This window comes from Amborella trichopoda, chromosome 13 (assembly GCF_054954075.1).
Source record: "Amborella trichopoda isolate Santa Cruz 75 chromosome 13, AtrichopodaSantaCruz75HAP2 v2.0, whole genome shotgun sequence".
Classification (NCBI taxonomy): Eukaryota; Viridiplantae; Streptophyta; class Magnoliopsida; order Amborellales; family Amborellaceae; genus Amborella; species Amborella trichopoda.
The window spans coordinates 30,828,078-30,847,242 of record NC_142348.1 but is presented as its reverse complement, the minus strand read 5'-3'; the positions used below and the strand labels follow the sequence as shown (position 1 = coordinate 30,847,242).

The 19,165-nt window shown below is 33.2% G+C and overlaps 1 protein-coding gene and 1 long non-coding RNA gene across 5 annotated transcripts; one reads left to right on the top strand and one right to left on the bottom strand.

Annotated features, from left to right (window-relative positions):
• Nucleotides 1-355: 355 nt before the first annotated feature.
• Nucleotides 356-4,372, top strand: LOC110007787 (protein FAR1-RELATED SEQUENCE 11). 4 transcript variants are annotated; one of them, XR_016048195.1, is made up of 4 exons: nucleotides 356-401; nucleotides 1,804-2,721; nucleotides 2,845-3,273; nucleotides 3,365-4,372. XR_016048195.1 is itself a non-coding variant. In XM_020671002.2 (3 exons), the coding sequence occupies exons 2-3, from the start codon at nucleotides 2,716-2,718 to the stop codon at nucleotides 4,136-4,138; spliced, it is 780 nt and encodes a 259-aa protein (XP_020526661.1). In that variant the 5' UTR covers nucleotides 356-401; nucleotides 1,804-2,715; the 3' UTR covers nucleotides 4,139-4,372. The 4 variants fall into 4 exon arrangements, 2 of the variants coding, with proteins under 2 accessions (XP_020526661.1, XP_020526659.1); XR_016048194.1 differs by having other exon boundaries at nucleotides 1,770-2,721; XM_020671002.2 differs by lacking the exon at nucleotides 2,845-3,273.
• A 501-nt stretch (nucleotides 4,373-4,873) lies between these two features.
• Nucleotides 4,874-7,684, bottom strand: LOC110007785 (uncharacterized). The gene is made up of 3 exons (XR_002281972.2): nucleotides 7,524-7,684; nucleotides 5,566-5,847; nucleotides 4,874-5,427 (listed from the first exon to the last, which is right to left on the bottom strand). It is a non-coding gene; the product is annotated as an uncharacterized LOC110007785 (long non-coding RNA).
• Between the last annotated feature and the right edge of the window lie 11,481 nt (nucleotides 7,685-19,165).

Here is a 19,165-nt window from a genome sequence, read left to right as displayed (position 1 = left end):
AGTTAGATGGTCGCGGAAGTCTTGTGTGATCATGTACTAGGGGCATTGTAGACTTTTACTAAAAACCCATAAATGAATTACAAAGAAACGGGGGAGTTTTGAATTGTGGCCTCTGCTCGTTATCCCCTCTCTCTCATACACAACTCTGCTCCCTTGCCTTCCCCATTCTCTCTCCTTCCTTGCCCTCCCCCATACTCTCTCTCCTAAAAACGTAGAGCCTCTGCTCTCTCCCCTCCCCGCCCCTTGTGTTCCCCATTCTCTCTCCTTCCTGCCCTCCCCCATACTCTCGCTCTTAAAAAACGTAGAGCCTCTGCTTTCTCTCCCCATCGCTAGGAGGTGTTGGTCTCCTGGATTGCACCATTGCTTTGTAAAAGTTCTGCAACAATTCGGTGGATCTCAAAGTAAGTTTTCATTAATCTCTCATTAATCTTTTTTTATGCTTCACAGCTCTCTCTGTGTGCTTGTTTCTCTCTCCAAGTTGTCAAAAACCTCTCTCTCTCTCTGTCTCTCTCTCTCTCTCTCTCTCTCTCTCTGTTAGGACCTCTGTTAACGTTATTATTCAATGATGTCTCTCTGTGTTTATCTAGAAAGCTTCAATTGTAATTAGAAACTTGAATTGACTGAAGTTTATTTGAATTAGAAAACATTGAAGATTATTAAAGTGTGGGGACTGTTGAATTTGATAGTAAATGGTAGGAAGAAGTAAAATGGAGGTCTGTGTTTCAATGAACTGCTATGGTTCACCACAGTACATAAATGATGCATACAAAGACAGAAAACAAAAGTTTACTTGTTTGTAATTATTTACTGCAATTATCGACTTGTTTCAATGAACTGCAGTTATTGACTTGTTTGTAAATCTTGTTGAGATGCAACACATATGCAAAGTATTCGACAAAATTCCTAAGAGATGGTTGTTATGACATCAGAATTCCTAGAGATTTTCATGCATTGCATCCCCATTGCCGAAGTATTTTTATGTATTTTCTATTTGGTTTTTCTTTTAATGTAAAATTTGGGCAAGGTACCTACTTTTCTTTTTAGTTTTTAAAAATCTCCAGTTGCCATTTTTATATCAACTCTTTCTCTTTCAAATTTATAATCACAGTGACCTACATGATAGACCCACAAAATATATGATCCAAAATCCATATCAATGATGGATTTTGGGAGGTCGACTCCATGTAACAGGTGTGTCTCAAAGCACACCAAAATCATATCCCGCTTTAATATATATGCAAAATAGATATGGGAGAGTTAAGATGAGCCGTGAGTTTGATATTATTGCCCTATATGTTAAGTCTCTTGTCCCTACTACTTTCATTCTCTTTGTAAATTCTTTTACTTGTTTGTAATTATTGACTGCGATTATTGACTTGTTTCAATGAACTGCAGTTATTGACTTGTTTGTAAATCTTGTTGAGATCCAACACATGTACAAAGTATTCGACAAAATTCCTAATAGAGGCCTGTTATGATACCAAAATTCCTAGATTTTCATGCTTTTAGATCCCCATTGCCAAAGTATTTTTATGTATTTTCTAAATGGTAGGAAGAAGTAAAATGGAGGTCCATGTGATTCACCACATTAGATAAGCGATGAATGTAAAGTAAAAAAACAAATAAAATTAAAATAGAAAAAGACATGCAAAAAAATGTGAAATGGATGTCTTTGTGGTTTTGATTTATTTAGCCATCATAAGTTTTATGAAGAAACCCCAAAAATCTCTAATATATCAATATTATCTATTTTACTCATTTTTTTGCAGGTACTCACAATCAAACTTGAGTCCTTTTTTACAGGTACATAAGTATATGGAAACTCCTCCAAAGGAGACCATGCTTGTAGAGGTCTTTGCTTCAATCGTAGAAACCCATTAGAAATAGTTCCTAGTGATTTAGTTCCATACCATGGAAAAATATTTTCAAGTCATGATGATGCTTATAATTTTACAAGAGTTTTGCCAAGGCATGGGGGTTTTCACTGCGTCTTCAACAAACAATTGTAAAAGAAGGTGATGGCAATGGAACTACTAGAAGATATTATGTTTGCCATAGGGACGGCCATTTGACAAACAAAGAATTGTCTGCAAATAAATGAGAAAGAGATTGATCATCAAAGAGATGCAATTGTGGAGCGCATATGAGTATCGCAAAAGTCATGGATTCTGATATTTCTTATTGGCGTGTTGTAACCTTTGGTAATCTACACAATCATGATGTTCTCGAGCCATAAGAAGTTAGATTTTTGCCTGCTTATCATAATATTTCAGAAAGCTACAAGCATCATATTCAACAATTTTCCAAAGTTGGTATATGTGTTAGAGATATGATGTGGTTGTTTGAAATAGAGAGAAATCTTAAACCAAGGGAATTACAATTTTTAGATAAAGATATCTAGAACTTTGTATGTGCTACGAACAATGCGAACCGTGACAATGATGCTCATATTCTCTTAACAAAATGTAATCAAATGAAAGATAGAGATAAAGATTTTAAGTACGATTTTACAGTTAGTGAAGATAACAGGTTGGAGCATATTGTTTGGTCTCATGGTTATTGTTCTCGTGCATATGAGATCTTCGGTGATGTAGTTTTCGATACAACTTACCGGTCAAATGGTTACTCTATGCCATTCGGTATTTGGGTAGGTGTCAAAAACCATGGTGACACTCGTTTGTTTGGGTGTGTTCTACTATGAGATGAAAGAGTTCAATGAAGGTATGTGATCTTCTACAAATTTTGAGCTTTGAATTTTTTGATATTCTTACCAATGATGTGTGTTTGAGCATGCTTATATGTTTCTAGTATTTCGAAAGCATAATATGTTGTAGACATTTGTAGGTCTAATGAATGGAAAAATGCCACAAACAATCTTAACTGATCAAGACTTGGCTCTCAAAGAAAAAATCTGTAAGGAACTCCCCCCAACACTAAGCATGCATTTTGTATATGGCACTTATTAGCAAAATTATCTGGCTGGTTTTCCCTCCTTGGTAAAGATATAATGAGTTTGACACCAATTTTTACAAGTTATATAACCTTGAGTCCATTGAGGATTTTGAAGAAGGCTGGCATGCATCAATCAATAAGTTTGCATTGCATTCAAATAGACATATTAACAACCTGTCGAATTTAAAAGAGTTTTGGGCATTACCATACTTGAGAAGCCATTTTATTGGAATGAAGACAACGGGATGTTCAGAGTCAATCAATGCATCTGTGAAATGATTCTTGGGTTCACAAACTCCGCTTAGTGAATTGATAGATCAGGTATAAGAAATAATGATCTCAATGTCTTCCGTGATATTTTAATATATTGACATTTTATTCTTTATTATACTTATTTGTCTCGTTTTTGTAGATGACAGTTGTTATTGAGATGAGAGATGTGGTGGGTCAAAGACGTTTGATGCAACAAAAGTCCAACAATGTGGATGTTCGAACAGCGTGCCCTTTTGAAGACCATGCAGCACTCGTCTTAACTCCATATGCATTTTCTAAGATACAAGAAGAAATTATTTCATCTTTCCAATTTTTGACATCTAGAAATGATGATGGAACCTATGAAGTGACACACTCTTCTAAGAAAGAAAAAGGGCGAAAAGTTTCTTTGACAGTGAAAGATAATGTTATGAATTGCAGTTGTAAAGGGTTTGAGTTTACTGGTATCATTTGCAGGCATTCTCTTCATGTTCTCTTCAAGGAAAATTTTATTCAAATTCCAGATCGATATCTGCCAAAACGTTGGAGGCGCTCTACATCATTGATATCAAATGTTAGCTCGAGCACATCAGCTGCATATGTTGAGCGTGTCCAAACTATACAATCACTAGCATCAACAATTGGTACAAAAGGTGCAAGATTTGATGATTGCTACAAGTTCATTATGGAGCAATTTTCAAGAATTTTGGAACATGTTGAAGAAGTAGAATGCATGAGGTCTCCTATGGTTGATGAAACATCTAATGCAAGTCTAGCAACTGAAGAGGATAAAAATAGACTTCATTGTGAAAGCATCCATGTAAAAAACCCTATTCGGTCTATCACAAAAGGGCAGCCTCCTGAAAAAAGGTTAAAGCCCCATATTGAAGTTGCCAAGAAACCCAGATATTGTAAGGTTCCTTCATGTGGCTAAATTGGCCATGATTATAGGAATTGTCCATTAAGAAGAGGTTAATTTAAGTAATCATTATTTGTTAGAGAACACCATTCTTGGTGTGATGTTGACACAATTTTGGGGCTAGAAATGCTACTTTGCATATGAGATTTTGAACATTTACATGTGATTTTGTGTATGTAATTTTGGAGTTGTACATAATGATTATTGTAAGGTTGAAATAGGAATGCAATATTGATGTTGTGCATCAAATGTAATGAATATATTTTTACTTGATTAAATGCTCCATCTTTAGCTAATTCACTAAAATCAACAAGGACAAGTAGATGTATAACAAATAAGTAGTTATTTTGCATATCTTCTTTTTGGTCTTGTCTTAAACACAACAAACCCACTCAACTGATTTGGGTTCATTATGACCCCGCATTTTTTGAAAATGATCCTAACAACATTACTCATTTATATCTCCTTCAATCTGGGGATGTCTCCTTCAATCTGGGGCTGTTCGGAGTACTGCTACCTGTGCAAGCACACGATATGAGCTTCTAAAGAGTAAACTCACTTGGGATTTCTTGTTGTTCCATAACCATATCATGAAATTTAAACCTTTTGCTTATCAACTAGAATAAGATGAAAAAGTTCTCCATGTATCATACACAATTATTGGTAACATTCATCTGATGTACCCATGAAAAATTTACAAAAACACAAATGATAACGCAGAAAAAGAACACACACAAAGAGAGAGAGATATGTATCCCGAATGTCATTATTCTTTTTATTATCTACTCAGATCATATTTTACACAGAAAGAAGAGTAGGAAAGGTTTTATTGACAGTCAAGACCCATGCTCCTCTGATACACTCGGTGGATGTTTACATAAAACCTCCTTATACATAAAAAAGAGTTAAAAAACAACAAAATAAAAGAGAGAATTGTAATTATGCAAAATCTCTCTGCCCAAGCTCTCTTTCAATTGTTGACGGAGCCCAAGCACCTCCGGGGACATGTTGATAACCATCTATGGGTCACCAACTCCTGGGGACATGTTGAGTTAATTGGTTTCTTCATCAGATAAACCATCTTCTTCTCCACCGCTATCTCCATTAACAGATGTTCTAGCTTGAAATGCATATATGTTGTTTCTTTTCAATCAAGAGAATGAAACCCTTTATATATACCTGCTGCAAACCGACCAAGTATGAACTCCAGAAAGACGAGCATGGAGAGCCCTCTGAACATCCTTCCTATTGAGATAGTTAACAGTCTCATCTTCCACACAAACATCTATAGGCTCTGAAACTTGCTGTAACAGAAATGGCAGCCAACATCACCAACAATGTAGAGAGAGATCTTAGACAGAGAATTTCAATAAGGGACACTGAAACTCTCAAAGAGAGGGAGAATTTTAATCAAGAAACCAGAGGTACTGTTTCTTACTTACCATGGGCCTCAAGCCTTTGGACTGCATCAAGATAGAGGATATGCAAACATCAAGAGTACCATCATATTTGTCGATAAATTTGCTTGTTTCTCGGTTCACAAGACTCATGACCCGAGAACAAATAGGAGACACATTCTCTTTGTACTACTCGCTCACATAGCGTGAATAGTTACATGAGGAAGTGAAGATTCTGTATGCAGGGTCTGATATCAAACCATGAGACCAGAAGAACTCAGCTCTCGAATTGAAATCGGTTGAGAAATCCAAAAGTGGGTTCCCAAGCTGCATTAATCAGAGAATAACAATCAATGATAACCCTTTCTTAAGCATATCTTTTCCTTACTTTTGTAAATTATCAGAGCAACAGAGAGTGACTGAATTGCATTAGGGGATCTCTCTCTCTCTCTCTCTCTCTCTCTCTCTCTCTCTCTCTCTCTCTCTCTCTCTCTCTCTCTCTTTTATTCATCAAAATTGAAGATAATTCCTAGTTGACAAAAGACAAGCTTTTCTTTTGGTATGTTATCAGAAGAGTAAAACAGAGTGCTTGGATAACATTACTCTCTCTCTCTCCCTCTTTCTCTCTCTCTCTCAAGTAACAACAACCCACTTGATAAAAGGCAACCTTTTTCTTAAAATTAGCAGAACAAACTACCACAGATACTGATATACTGACCATGCCACCCCATATGGATGGACTAGAATGGACTGCAAATTGAGTTTTACTACAACAATTTTACTAACAGTAAACATTAAAAAAAGGAAAAAAAAAACTTGATTTTGTCAGAGTATCTATTATTCTTTGGGAAAGTAAGAATAGAAGGGTCATGTTGGAATACTCTAATAAACATGTATGGAATACTCTAATAAACATGTTTCAGTTTTTATTTTGTATTTCACTCATTCCTATTTCTAATAGCTATTTTTATTTTCTCTTCTTTTTTTCCAACAATTGCATATATAAAATAAACAAATGTACTAGATTTTTGCGTCGTGCTAAATGGTATTAGATTTAGATAAGGATGAGGTTCATCGCCCTCCTTATATTATAGAATTAACTCTCCCATATCTATTTTGCATATATATTAAAGAGGTATACAATTTTGGTGTGCTTTGAGACACACCTGTTACATTGAGTCGACCTCCCAAAATCCATCATTGATATGGATTTTGGATCATAAACTGTGTGGGTCCATCATCTAGGTCACTGTGATTATAAATTTGAAAGAGAGAGAGTTGCTATAAAAATGGCAACTGTGGGTCCATCATCTAGGTCACTGTGATTATAAAAAGAGAAAGAGTTGCTATAAAAATGGCAACGGGAGATTTTTAAAAACTAAAAAGAAAAGGGGGTACCTTGCCCAAATTTAAATTAAAAGACAAACCAAATAGAAAATACATTAAAATTCTTTGGCAATGGGGATGCAATGCATGAAAATCTCTAGGAATTATGGTATCATAACAGGCCCCGATTAGGAATTTTGTTGAATACTTTGCATATGTGTTGGATCTCAACAAGATTTACAAACAAGTCAATAACTGCAGTTCATTGAAACAAGTCGATAATTATAGTAAATAATTACAAACAAGAAAAAAAAAATTTTCTGTCTTTGTATGCATCGCTTATGTACTGTGGTGAACCATAGCAGTTCATTGATACACAGACCTCCATGTTATTTCTTCCTACCATTTACTATCAAATTCAACAGTCCCCACACTTTAATAATCTTCAATGTTTTCTAATTCAAATAAACTCCAGTCAATCCAAGTTTCTAATCACAATTGAAGCTTTCTAGTTAAACACAGAGAGACATCATTGAATAATAACTTTAACAGAGGTCCACAAAGAGAGAGAGAGAGAGAGAGAGGGAGAGAGAGAGATAAGTTTTAGACAACTTGGAGAGAGAAATAAGCAGAGAGAAAGAGATGTGAAAAATAAAAACAGATTAATGAAAACTTACCTTGAGATCCACCGAATTATTGCAGAGCTTTTACAAAGCAATTGTGCAATTCAGGAGACCAGCACCTCCTAGCGATGGGGAGAGAGAGCAGAGGCTCTACGTTTTTTAACAGAGAGAGTATGGGGGAGGGCAAGGAAGGAGAGAGAATGGGGAACACAAGGGGCGGGCAGGGGAGAGAGCAGAGGCTCTACGTTTTTTAGGAGAGAGAGTATGGGGGAGGGCAAGGAAGGAGAGAGAATGGGGACGGCAACGGAGCAGAGCCGTGTATGAGAGGGGAAAAGAGCCGTGGCCAAAATTCAAAACTCCTTTTTTTAAAATCATTTATGGGTTTTTAACAAAGGTCTAAAATGCCCTTATGTATAAACCTAGGTCATCAAATAATGTGAGCGTAGTAAATGTAAAAAGGCACTTCACAAGTCCCTCTAACTTGAGCTTATGGTTTTTGGAAAGTTGTTAACTCTAGAAAATCCATATATATATATATATATATATATATATATATATATATATATAAAATAGTATCGGGAAATGTGGTTTCAATATTGAAAATCTTTGTGACAGCCTCAAAATACATTTTCATTTTTATTTATAAAGTTTAAAGCTTTAAAAATAGTATAGATCGACAGATTTATCTTGAAAATTAATGTCCAAAAATGCATTACAAAATACACTATTTTCAAAACTTGAAATCTATTTTATTCTCATTTCCATGCATCTTGATGTCATGATGATCAATTTGATGATATTTGGGCATCGAAACACCCTCTTCTAGTGAAATTTTTGACATATGCTCAAATTTGATTGTTTGGAGCCTCGGCTATATATATATATATATAGTAATGATCCAATGCAACGGTTGTATCATAGTATAATGCAACGGCACTTTTAAAAAACCATGTTTGTGGTATTTGTATGACCTCAAATTTTGCACACACACTCTCTTTATCTCAATAATCAATCCCCAAAAAAAAAAGTTCAATTTGAATCCTAGATATGGTCAAAATGAGTCCCCCTCCAAAAACGATTCTAGACCATTCATTTTGTGAATTTCAATATCTTAGCCTTTATGAACTCAAAATCATTTTTTTCTTTTTTAACATTGTTCATCTAATGATAATAATGCAATCCAAAAAAATTGAAAATGAAAAAATCCTTCTAAGGCCTAGATCTAAACATCTATCCAAAATGAACGACTTATGTTAATTGGGCTAAAAAAATACTTTCTAGGTCGTATTTTCAATTTTTTCTTTTTTTGTGATTGTTCATTAGAATGAAAAGAGTGTATATTTCAAATTTTGGATAAAAAACATGGCGATAAAATGGTTTTTTAAGGTTGTTGCATTATATTACTATGCAACGGCTGCATGAAATCATTCCTCATATATATATATATATATATATATATATATATATATATATATATAAACACTTTATGCCACGGGAACAGAATCGCCACTGTAGCAACTTTTCCTGTAGCCACTTACCCCTTGTCGGCCACCTGTCCGAACCTCAAATAAAAATTTAAAGTCCACCATTCCTCTATATAAAGGGAAGAACACCTCATTCTAAGGCATCCAAGGTTGGAGAGTTTTCAGTTTTCAGTTCAGTTTCAATTTTGAGTATCTATAATATATCAGAGTGCTGTAAGTGTTATGTGTGATTGTTTCTAGAGTGAAGTACCGGAATACGTACGGAACAGTTGCATCTGTTTGCTAGCTATTGCCACTGCTTAATGTAAGTCTTCTGTCATACTCTTAATATTACCGTGTGTAGCTTTCAGTTTTATTATAATCATCCGTTTTATTGCTTTAATATTGTATTTTAAATACTATGTGCATCTTGTGTTTTAAAGTTTCAATAGTCTGCTATTCATTTGAATTGGTCTAGATTTTGTCAGAATAAGTCTTTCATCAAAATTTGGTTCATATGGCAATTATACCATATATTGGTTTCTATTCCAAAAAGCATTATGAATATCAAGAGATTTTAATTTTTTTTTTAATATTAGGAGATTTTAATTTTTTTCTCTATTGTTTTATAATTTATCTCTTCTTTGAGGGAGAATAAAAATTTTACTTTACTTTTTAGTTGATTCTGAACTTTATTTATTTCTTTTACTTTTGGTTTGTCAATATATATATATATATGGAAAAAGCTGGGATTAGCCCACTAGCTCATATGAACATATGAGCTCAACGGCCCAGATTGAATCTGGGCCGATCTGACAATCACAGATGTCCGGTAGTGTTTGAATTTTAATTTATTTCTACAAATCCAAATCATTTGAAATTTTAGAAGTGTGTTCATCAAAAATAGTTGAATCTTTGAAAAATATCAAAAAAATATTTTACATGAAATAAAATGATCAAAATACCCCCAAAACGTTTCAAGGGTATTTTGGTCTTTTTTTGTAAATAATTTTTTTTATATTTTTATTAGGTACACCTTGATGAGAAAAACACATACCTAAAATTTCAAGTGATTTGAATTTGTAGAAAAAAATTTGAAATTCAAGCACAAAATGAGATTGTGACCGTTAGATTGGTCCAGATTCAATCTGGGCCGTTGGGCTCATATGTTTATATGAGCTAATGAGCTAATCCCAGCTTTTTTCTATATATATATATATATATATATATATATATATATATATATATATATATATATATATATATATATATATATATATATATATATATATATATATATATATATATATATATATATATATATCAGTTCGTCTCTTATTTTTTCACTCTGGATCTCTCTCACTCTTCTGCTCCTTGCATAGAACCCTCCCCTGTAATTCGAAAGTCTGAAAAGCATTGGGTGTATTTGTTAGGTCTAGATTCATATTTTTTATGGTTTTTTTGTTTAGATTTCAATTTATGTAACAAATCGAACAAAGTAATGCAATATCTGAATGGTTCTTTGTATCTACAGCCCATTATGTGGCGATTGAGTGTGGGTGAGAAAGAGATTTAATTCTTTCATATTCTCTTGTTTTGCAGTTCTATCCTGCTTTCTGCATGTTGTTCTCTTCCTGGCTTACATGTTTCATGCATGTGCATTGGCCATTTAATTCATTAGTTGGATGCATGTTCCAGAGTTTTAAACTGGAAAAAAAAAAAAGAAAAGACATGTTGTTTGTGCCGATTGCCAATTGCTTATGATACATAACAGATTGTGCTATATAAATCCATTATGTCATGAGCTATAATGATATTTAAATTGGATAGCATATAACTTGTTTCACATAAGAGAATATCAGATTCAATGTCTTTATACTTTTTCTAGTAAAAATACAGGAGAGGCTTATGTTGTTTCTGTATAATAGATATGCTTGTTAACGTGGGTATTTAGTTGAACAATTAGACATAATAGTGGGTGCAAATATCAAGTTTAGACTAGGAATTCATATCGGTTACAGTTTTTTTTTTGTTTGTAGATGACCGTAAAATAGAAAAATCGGCCTAAATTAGTTTCATTTAGAATTTGTCATGCGTTTACTTGTTTCTTGTTTGGATTTCTTTTTTATTTCCTTTTTTTAAAATTGAAATTGCTTTACCATTGTAACTAGAGTAAGTTTAATTCACCTTATTGAAATCATAATGTGTAGTTTTATTTGGTTTATGTGTTTGATGAGTCTACTAGTCTTTCTATGTTGTGGACTTCATTAAGTTTTTTTAGGAGGTCTCGTCCTCCTCTTGGTTTTTCTCGCCATATGCTTCTTTTTAGGGTAGCAATGTTACTTAAATCTATTAGGTTTCTATTTTAAACATCATCATCATCACAGTTGATTTTTAATTAATTGGGGTCTTTGAACTTTTGAAGAGGTGCAACTCTTCGGCTTGATTTTTAATTAATTGGGGTCTTTGAACTTTTGAAGAGGTGCAACTCTTCGGCTCAATAGAAATGATCACTCAACGCAGTTTCCTTGACCTTGCAAAGATAATGAGAAATTAAGTATTTATTTTTTAAATTTATATTAAAATAAAGAGCAATGATCCAATACAACGGTTGTATCATAGTATAATGCAACGATACTTCTAGAAAACCATGTTTGTGGTATTTGTAGGACCTCAAATTTTGCACACACACTCTCTTCATCTCAAGAATCAATCTCCCAAAAACACAGTTCAATTTGAACCCAATGGTCAAAATGAGTCCCCTCCAAAAACAAATCTAGACCATTCATTTTATGAATTTCAATATCTTACCCTTTATAAAGTCAAAATCATTGTTTCATCTATTGATAATAAAGCCATCCAAAAAACTAGAAATGAAACAATCCTTCTAAGGCTAAGATCTAAGCATCTCACCAAAATGAACGGCCTATGTTAATTGGGCTAAACAAATACTTTCTAGGTTGTGTTTTCAATTTTTTCTTTTTTTGTGATTGTTCAATAGAATGAAAAGAGTGTATATTTCAAATTTTGGATCAAACAAATGGTCATAAGATGGTTTTTTAAGGTTGTTGCATAACTATGAGCAACGATCCAATGCAACGGTTGTGTCATAGGTATTTGTAGGACTCAAAATTTTGCACACACACTCTCTTCATCTCAATAATCAATCTCCCCCTTCCAAAAAAAAAAAGTTCAGTTAGAACCCTAGATATGGTCAAAATGAGTCACCTCCAAAAACGAATCTAGACCATTCATTTTGTGAATTTCAATATCTTAGCCTTTATAAACTCAAAATCATTTTTTTATTTTTAACATTGTTCCCAAAAAAATCCTTCTAAGGCCTAGATCTAAGCATCTCACCAAAATGAACGGCTTATGTGAATTGGGCTAAAAAAATACTTTCTAGTTTGTGTTTTCAATTTTTTCTTTCTTTCTTTTTTGGTGATTGTTCACTAGAATGAAAAGAGTGTGATCAAATAAATAGTCATAAGATAGTTTTTTTAAGGATGTTGCATCATATTACTATACAACGGTTGTATGAAATCATTGCCCTATTACTATACAACAGTTGTTCATTAGAATGAAAAGAGTATATATTTCAAAATTTGTATCAAACAAATGGCCATCAACGGTTGTATGAAATCATTGCTCTAAAATAAAGTGTATTTATTTTGTAAACATATTCCAGCAAAGGTCAAAGGTATACAACAGTTGTTCATTAGAATGAAAAGAGTGTATATTTCAAAATTTGGGATCAAACAAATGGCCATCAACGGTTGCATGAAATCATTACTCTAAAATAAAAAGTATTTATTTTTTTAAAGCAAAGGTCAAAAGAATTTATTTTTTAAACCAGGCAAAGGTATTGTTTTTTAATGCTTTCTCATTTAGCTGAAATAACAAATAACGGTGTCTTGTTTTTTAATGCTTTCTCATTCCTTAAATATTAGAAACTCTTTGTAATGTGCCAAAAAATATCAAAGTCCCTAAAGCATACAAATAAAATAATGCATTAACATGAATTTGTTTATCACTCGTGTTGCCACTTGTAGTCCTTTGTATGGTTAAAAGTAATGTATTTTATTTGAAACTAACTTTTTTATAATCTTAAGCTATTCATTCTTCCTTATTTACTTATAAAGAATTATTTCAAATAATAGAATTGAACTTTGTATTGTCCACATGAATCTGTTTCTTGTTCTTTGTAAGTGTCACTATTGTGTGGTTTATCGCCCAGATGTAGAATGAACTAACTCAATAGACGAAATAACTATACTCCAAATTGTGTTTTATTAGATGCCCTTGACACATAATCTCTCTGTGATGCAATTGAATCTTAGATCAATGTATCTGCTCCTATCTTGATCCACATGAAATGTCATGTATTAGCCTTTTTAGCGACTAAAATTTGAAGTTTATTTTGATAGGATAGGTAACCATTCAAATAAGAGGTTGTATACACACAAAGGCATGGAACTAGAGTTTGCATATTGGAGGCAAGTTGACCGAGAGGCCTTCTAACATCTTACCTAAATGTTTGGTTTTTTGTAAGTACCTGATCAAATAATGATCTGCACTACCTTATCTCCGCATGCTTTCATTAGAAATTATCTTAGGCATATAACTGTGAATTTTCAGAAATGCATAAAAATGAGAATAGAAGATTTGTAACATCACAAATAAATTGTAGAGGTTCAAGGAATGTGAGAAGAATATGAAATTGTGTAGTTCATAAATTTTTATTATGTCAACGAGGACTGATCCATGAAAGGATATATGTAGGCAAAGATATCTTTATTTCAATATTTCTAGGGACTGGGTTATGTGAAAATGAGCTTGAAATACATGTAAAGAGCAATTTGGACATAGAAAGTATTTTACATACAGTCACGAAGTTGTGTATGGAATTTATATAGATGGAACTGCTTAAACAACTGCATATATACAGTTGAAGACGCCACGGTATTGGATAGAAAGTATTTATAAAAAAGGTCATGTATAACATTGTTGAAATTTATTTGTAGCAGGATGAGTTTCTAGTATTGTTGTCTTTTTCGTTCAATAAGCTTGTTCATCACTTCATGTACCAATTTCTCAACTGCCACTTTGTATTCCGTCGTCTCTATCATATGGGCTATGGGCTAGAAGCATGTATAAAATTCTGGAAATTTCCCTATAGCTTCATAATGAATAAATGAATGAAAGAGTATAAATAAGAAAATATATTGAGGAACACAAATTGTTATAGCTATGTCATCATCTTGTTATAGCTATGTCATCATCTTAAGTAGATACTAAGAGAGAGATTTAAGTTTATAAATGTTTGAATACTAAAAAATGAATGACAAAGAAAATAGTAAATATATAAGAAGAAGATTAATTTCTCGTTATGTGTACATAGAAAAAGAGAGTGAATGAGAGAGAGATGAATAGAGAAAGAGAGATGAAATTACTTTTTTTTTTTTTTTTGAGATTTTGGCTGTTTCAATGCATTCATAAGGACTTGGCTTTTCTTTTCTTGGAGCTCAGTAATAGTATCATTCTTTTCACTGAAATCTTCTCCCATTTTATTGCATAGAGATTTTATGTAATCTCTACAATAAGTTTGTTAAGAGATATACATGTAGACAACCCATTTTGTGAACTGTAAATTCTTTCAGTGCTGTGATCAGTATATAACAGATGTCAACTACATGGCAAATTTGAGGCGTCGAAATGCACTGTAGTGGAGTCGCCCACAAGAATCACAGGAACATAGCCTAAAAATTTATCAACCAATGTCAGTACAACAATCCAGCATTGTTGACCTGGGGCACTTGAGACATTCTGTATTTCCTATGTGTAACTAATATTCCCATTGTTATACTCTTATTTTTTATTTTTATAATTGTATTATTCAAGAACATCTAGTGAACCTGTAAAATCTTGTTTTTTATGCTTAATTCAGGTTGTAGTTGATATTGTCTGGAGACTGCTTGAATTTTGAAATGCAATGAAGTTTATCATGCAGCATCTGTTTCAATTGTTATACTCGTCTTTTACATTTGGGATATTTTCTACAATCCCATTGGTTCGGTGCATCCCTTAGCATACGCAAGGTAGCCTTTTCCTATATATATATATATATATATATATATATATATATATATATCACTTAAAATTTGAAGCGTTTATTCTTCAAAAATAGAAGAATCTAATAAAAATATAAAAAAATAATTTGTAAAATATAAATTGATCAAAATACCCCAAAAACATTTCAGGGGTATTTTGGTCAATTTATATTTTACGAATTATTTTTTTTTATATTTTTATTATCTACGCCTTGATGAGAAGAATGAACGCCTAAAATTTCAAGTGATTTGGATTTGTAGAAAAAAAATGAATCTGGGCCATTGGCTGATACTGTAGCTGTCAACCCGTGGATTGCATCCACTCTGTCTCTCTATATATATTTTTTGTTTTAAAAAATTCTTAGAATTATCTTAAAATCTATTTTCATATCTAATAAGAAATTTTTAAATTCTAAAAATGGTTAAAATCAAATAGATCTATAAGCACTATTTCAGGGAGTTGAAAACTTTTTTTTTTTCATATTCATACATCTTGATAGCAAGATGGTCAATTAGAAGTTTTTCAATATTAAAACAACTTTTTCAATAGAATTTTTAGGTGCATGTATAATTCTATATTTTAAGGTTGCAACCTTATATAAACTTTTCTCATATATATATATATATATATATACTTTTTCCAATTAATTGAGGTCAGCTACATGAATTATAGTTCTCCATTCTGTTCTATTAAAGGTCATATCCTCAGTGAGGCCATAAGTCCCTATATCTTTTTGGACTGCCTCCAATGATGTCCTTTTGGGCCTACCCCTTGCCCTCTTCAGTTCTTCCACTTGAACTAAGTCACACCTCCTAACAAGTATGTACTTAGTCGATACCACACATGGCCAGCCCACCTAAGTGTACTCTCTCTCATTTTATCGCCTATTGGTGTCACATCTAAATTTTCTTAAAAGGATTCATTTCGAATTATATCCCTTCTTGTCTTGCCGCTCATCCATATCAACATCATCATCTCCGCTATGCTAATTATGTAGGTATATTGTTTTTTTCCGCCCAACATTCTACCTCATAGAGCAAAGTTGTTCTCACTGTTGTCCTATAGAACTTTCCCTTCAGCCTCGTTGTTATGCGGTGATCACATAAAATTTCAATTGCATATCTCCACTTCACCCACTCACCTCAAATTTTGTATGCGATATCTTCCTCGATCTCTTAATTTTCCTAGATTATCGACCCAAGATGTCGAAAGTGCAGTCTTTTTTGTACTTCCTGATCGTCAATCTTAACTACTTCTTTGTCTGTACTCCTATTATTACTAAACTTGCACTCCATATACTCTGTCTTAGTCCGACTTATTTTAAAACCTTTGGATTCTAGTGATGTCGTTTTAAGCCTCATCAATCAAAACTATGTCACCTGTGAACAGCATGCACCACGGTATCTCATCCTGTACATACCAAGTTAAGTCGTTCATAACTAAGACAAAGAGGTATGGGTTCAATGCTAACCCTTGATGTAAATCTATTGTCACTGAAAACTCACTCGTATCTCCACTAATTATTCATACTAGTTAGCAGTCCATCATACATATCTCACAAAGTCGATATAATGTCTAGAGATGCCTTTCTTTTCCATCACCAGCAAAATCAAATCTCGAAGTACTCAATCATATATTTTCTCTATATCAATAAAGACCATATGGAGGTATTTTTTCTCGCTCTAAACTTCTTAATCAGTTGCCTAAGCAGGAAAATAGCCTCTATTGTTGACCCTCTTGACATAAAGCCAAATTGGTTTTCAGATACACTCATTTCATGCCTTAGTCGTTGCTCAATGACTCTCACTCAGAGCTTCATAGTATGGCTCATAAGCTTGATCCCTCAATAGTTTGCACAATTTTATATGTCTCATTTGCTCTTATAAATAGGTACTACAATACTTTTCTTCCATTCGTCTGATATTTTCTTTGTTCTCAACATCTTGTTGATCAGTTTCGTCAGCTAGTCGATGACAATTTTCCCCATGCACTTCCAAACCTCTAGCGGGATACTATCTAGTCCTAAAGCCTTTCATATCTTCATCATTTTCAAAGTTTCTTTCACTTCTGATACCTTAATCTAATGAATGTATCTATGACCTCCATCGTCACTTGTACCAATTGTCTCATCTATCACTATGTTCTCATCGTGTTCGTCATTTAATAATTTTTTAAAATACACTCTCTACCTTTTGTTGACCCTGTTATCCTTCACTAAGACCTTTTGATCCTCACTTTTAATACATTTAATATTGTTTAGATCCCTATACTTTTTCTCTCTTAGTTTTACTAATTTTAAGATATATTTTTCACCTTTTCTTGTTCTCAGTTTATTATAAAAATTATATGCCTTAAGTTTAGCTTTAGTTATTACTTGTTTAGCATTTTTCTATTATTTTTATATTATTCTTAGTTTTGATCATTTCTATTACACAACCAAGTTTTATAACATGATCGTTTTTCACTAATGGCTTTCTAAACCTCATCATTCCTCCACCAAGTTTCTTTATCGACGTTTCTTTTTCCCCTAGATTCTCTTAAAACTTCTTTTGCCACCTTCTTGATACATTCAACCATCTCATTCTATATTACATTGACATCATGTTCAGAGTTTCATTTTTCTTATTAAGCTAATTTATCCCTAAATAAGTTTATTTTATCATTTTTTAAATTCTACGACCTAATTCTTAAACACTTATTACTGTCACCCCTACTCCTTCATGTCTTTATGCAGACGTCCATGACCACGAGCCTATCTTGGGTAGTCAAATTCTCTCTTGGAATAACCTTGCAGTCTTTACATGATGGTCCAACTACTTTATTAATTAGAAAGATGTCTATTTGGCTTTTATGTGTTGCACTTTTAAACGTTATTAAATGCTTATCTCACTTTTTAAAGTAAGTATTTGATGTGGCTAGGTCGTAGGATATATATATATATATATATATATATATATATATATGTGTGTAAAAAGCTTCCACACGCCCGTTCGCATATGGTAAACAGGGGTACGCCTAACAGTGAAGATTGCGCCTAGTGATTTCAACGGCCAAAGATTATCCAATTTTAAAACCAAACCCCCATTTAATGCCTTTGGCAATTGTCAGCCCCTCATTAATGGGGCGATCTCTCTCTCTAAACTTTATGGAGCAATTTCAAACCCCTCTCTCTCTCAGAACCGCCAAACTCCCTTTCTCTCTCTCTTAAGGTACGCATCTCTGAAGTCTTAACCGTTAAATCTTGTTGCCAATAGGTTGTCTATCCCTCATTGAACGGGGCAATATCTCTCTCTTTAAATCGTATGGCCTTCTCTCTCAAACGGGTCAATTTGGTATTTAAGGACTTCCACCATAACTGCAGTATGGTATTAATTTATCCAATGATATTGGTAACTACTAAATATTCATATTTATCATTGTGTATGTTTCTTTGAGAATGGATGACCATTATTTCTGAATTCTAATTGTAGAACAAAATTTCTCAAGAAATGTCTTCAAGAGGGAAGTTGCCCATTAGAAAATTTCGTCGTCCTTCATTATTTAGACCAGAATTGATATTTGGATGTTCATATATTGTGCATTGTTTTTTCTCTAATATATCTTAAACTATGACTAGGTGATGTGTTGTTGGGTACTTCAAAGAGATTACTTTAGATATGATACAAGTTAGTCAGCTATCATTAATTTGTGAAATTGCAGCATGTCCTTGCTGCTGAATTTTACATGTTTCTCAAACACAAGAGTAGCGATATGTTTTTAGAATTCATGAACATTTAAAGTGGAAACCTCAATTTTGAGTTACTGCATATTTTATTTCACGTAGGGTAGGCAATTCAAGAACTTCAAATGGACGTCTCCATTTCAAGCAGTATATCCTCTCCCACGTTATCAAATCAAGAAAGTCAGCATAACTGAAATTAACCAAGAAAATAAGCATAACCCAAATTAATAAGAAAATGAGCATAACCCAAATTAGAGAGAGAGAGTGGAGATGGTGGGGGAGAAAAGGAATGTAAGGGCCACAATTCATTGAACCTGATCACTCGCGGCAGTAAAGAGAAGGAAGTCGAGAGAGGAGGAAGCGCATGCCCCCGCTACAGGCAAAGGTTAGCGCCATCTACA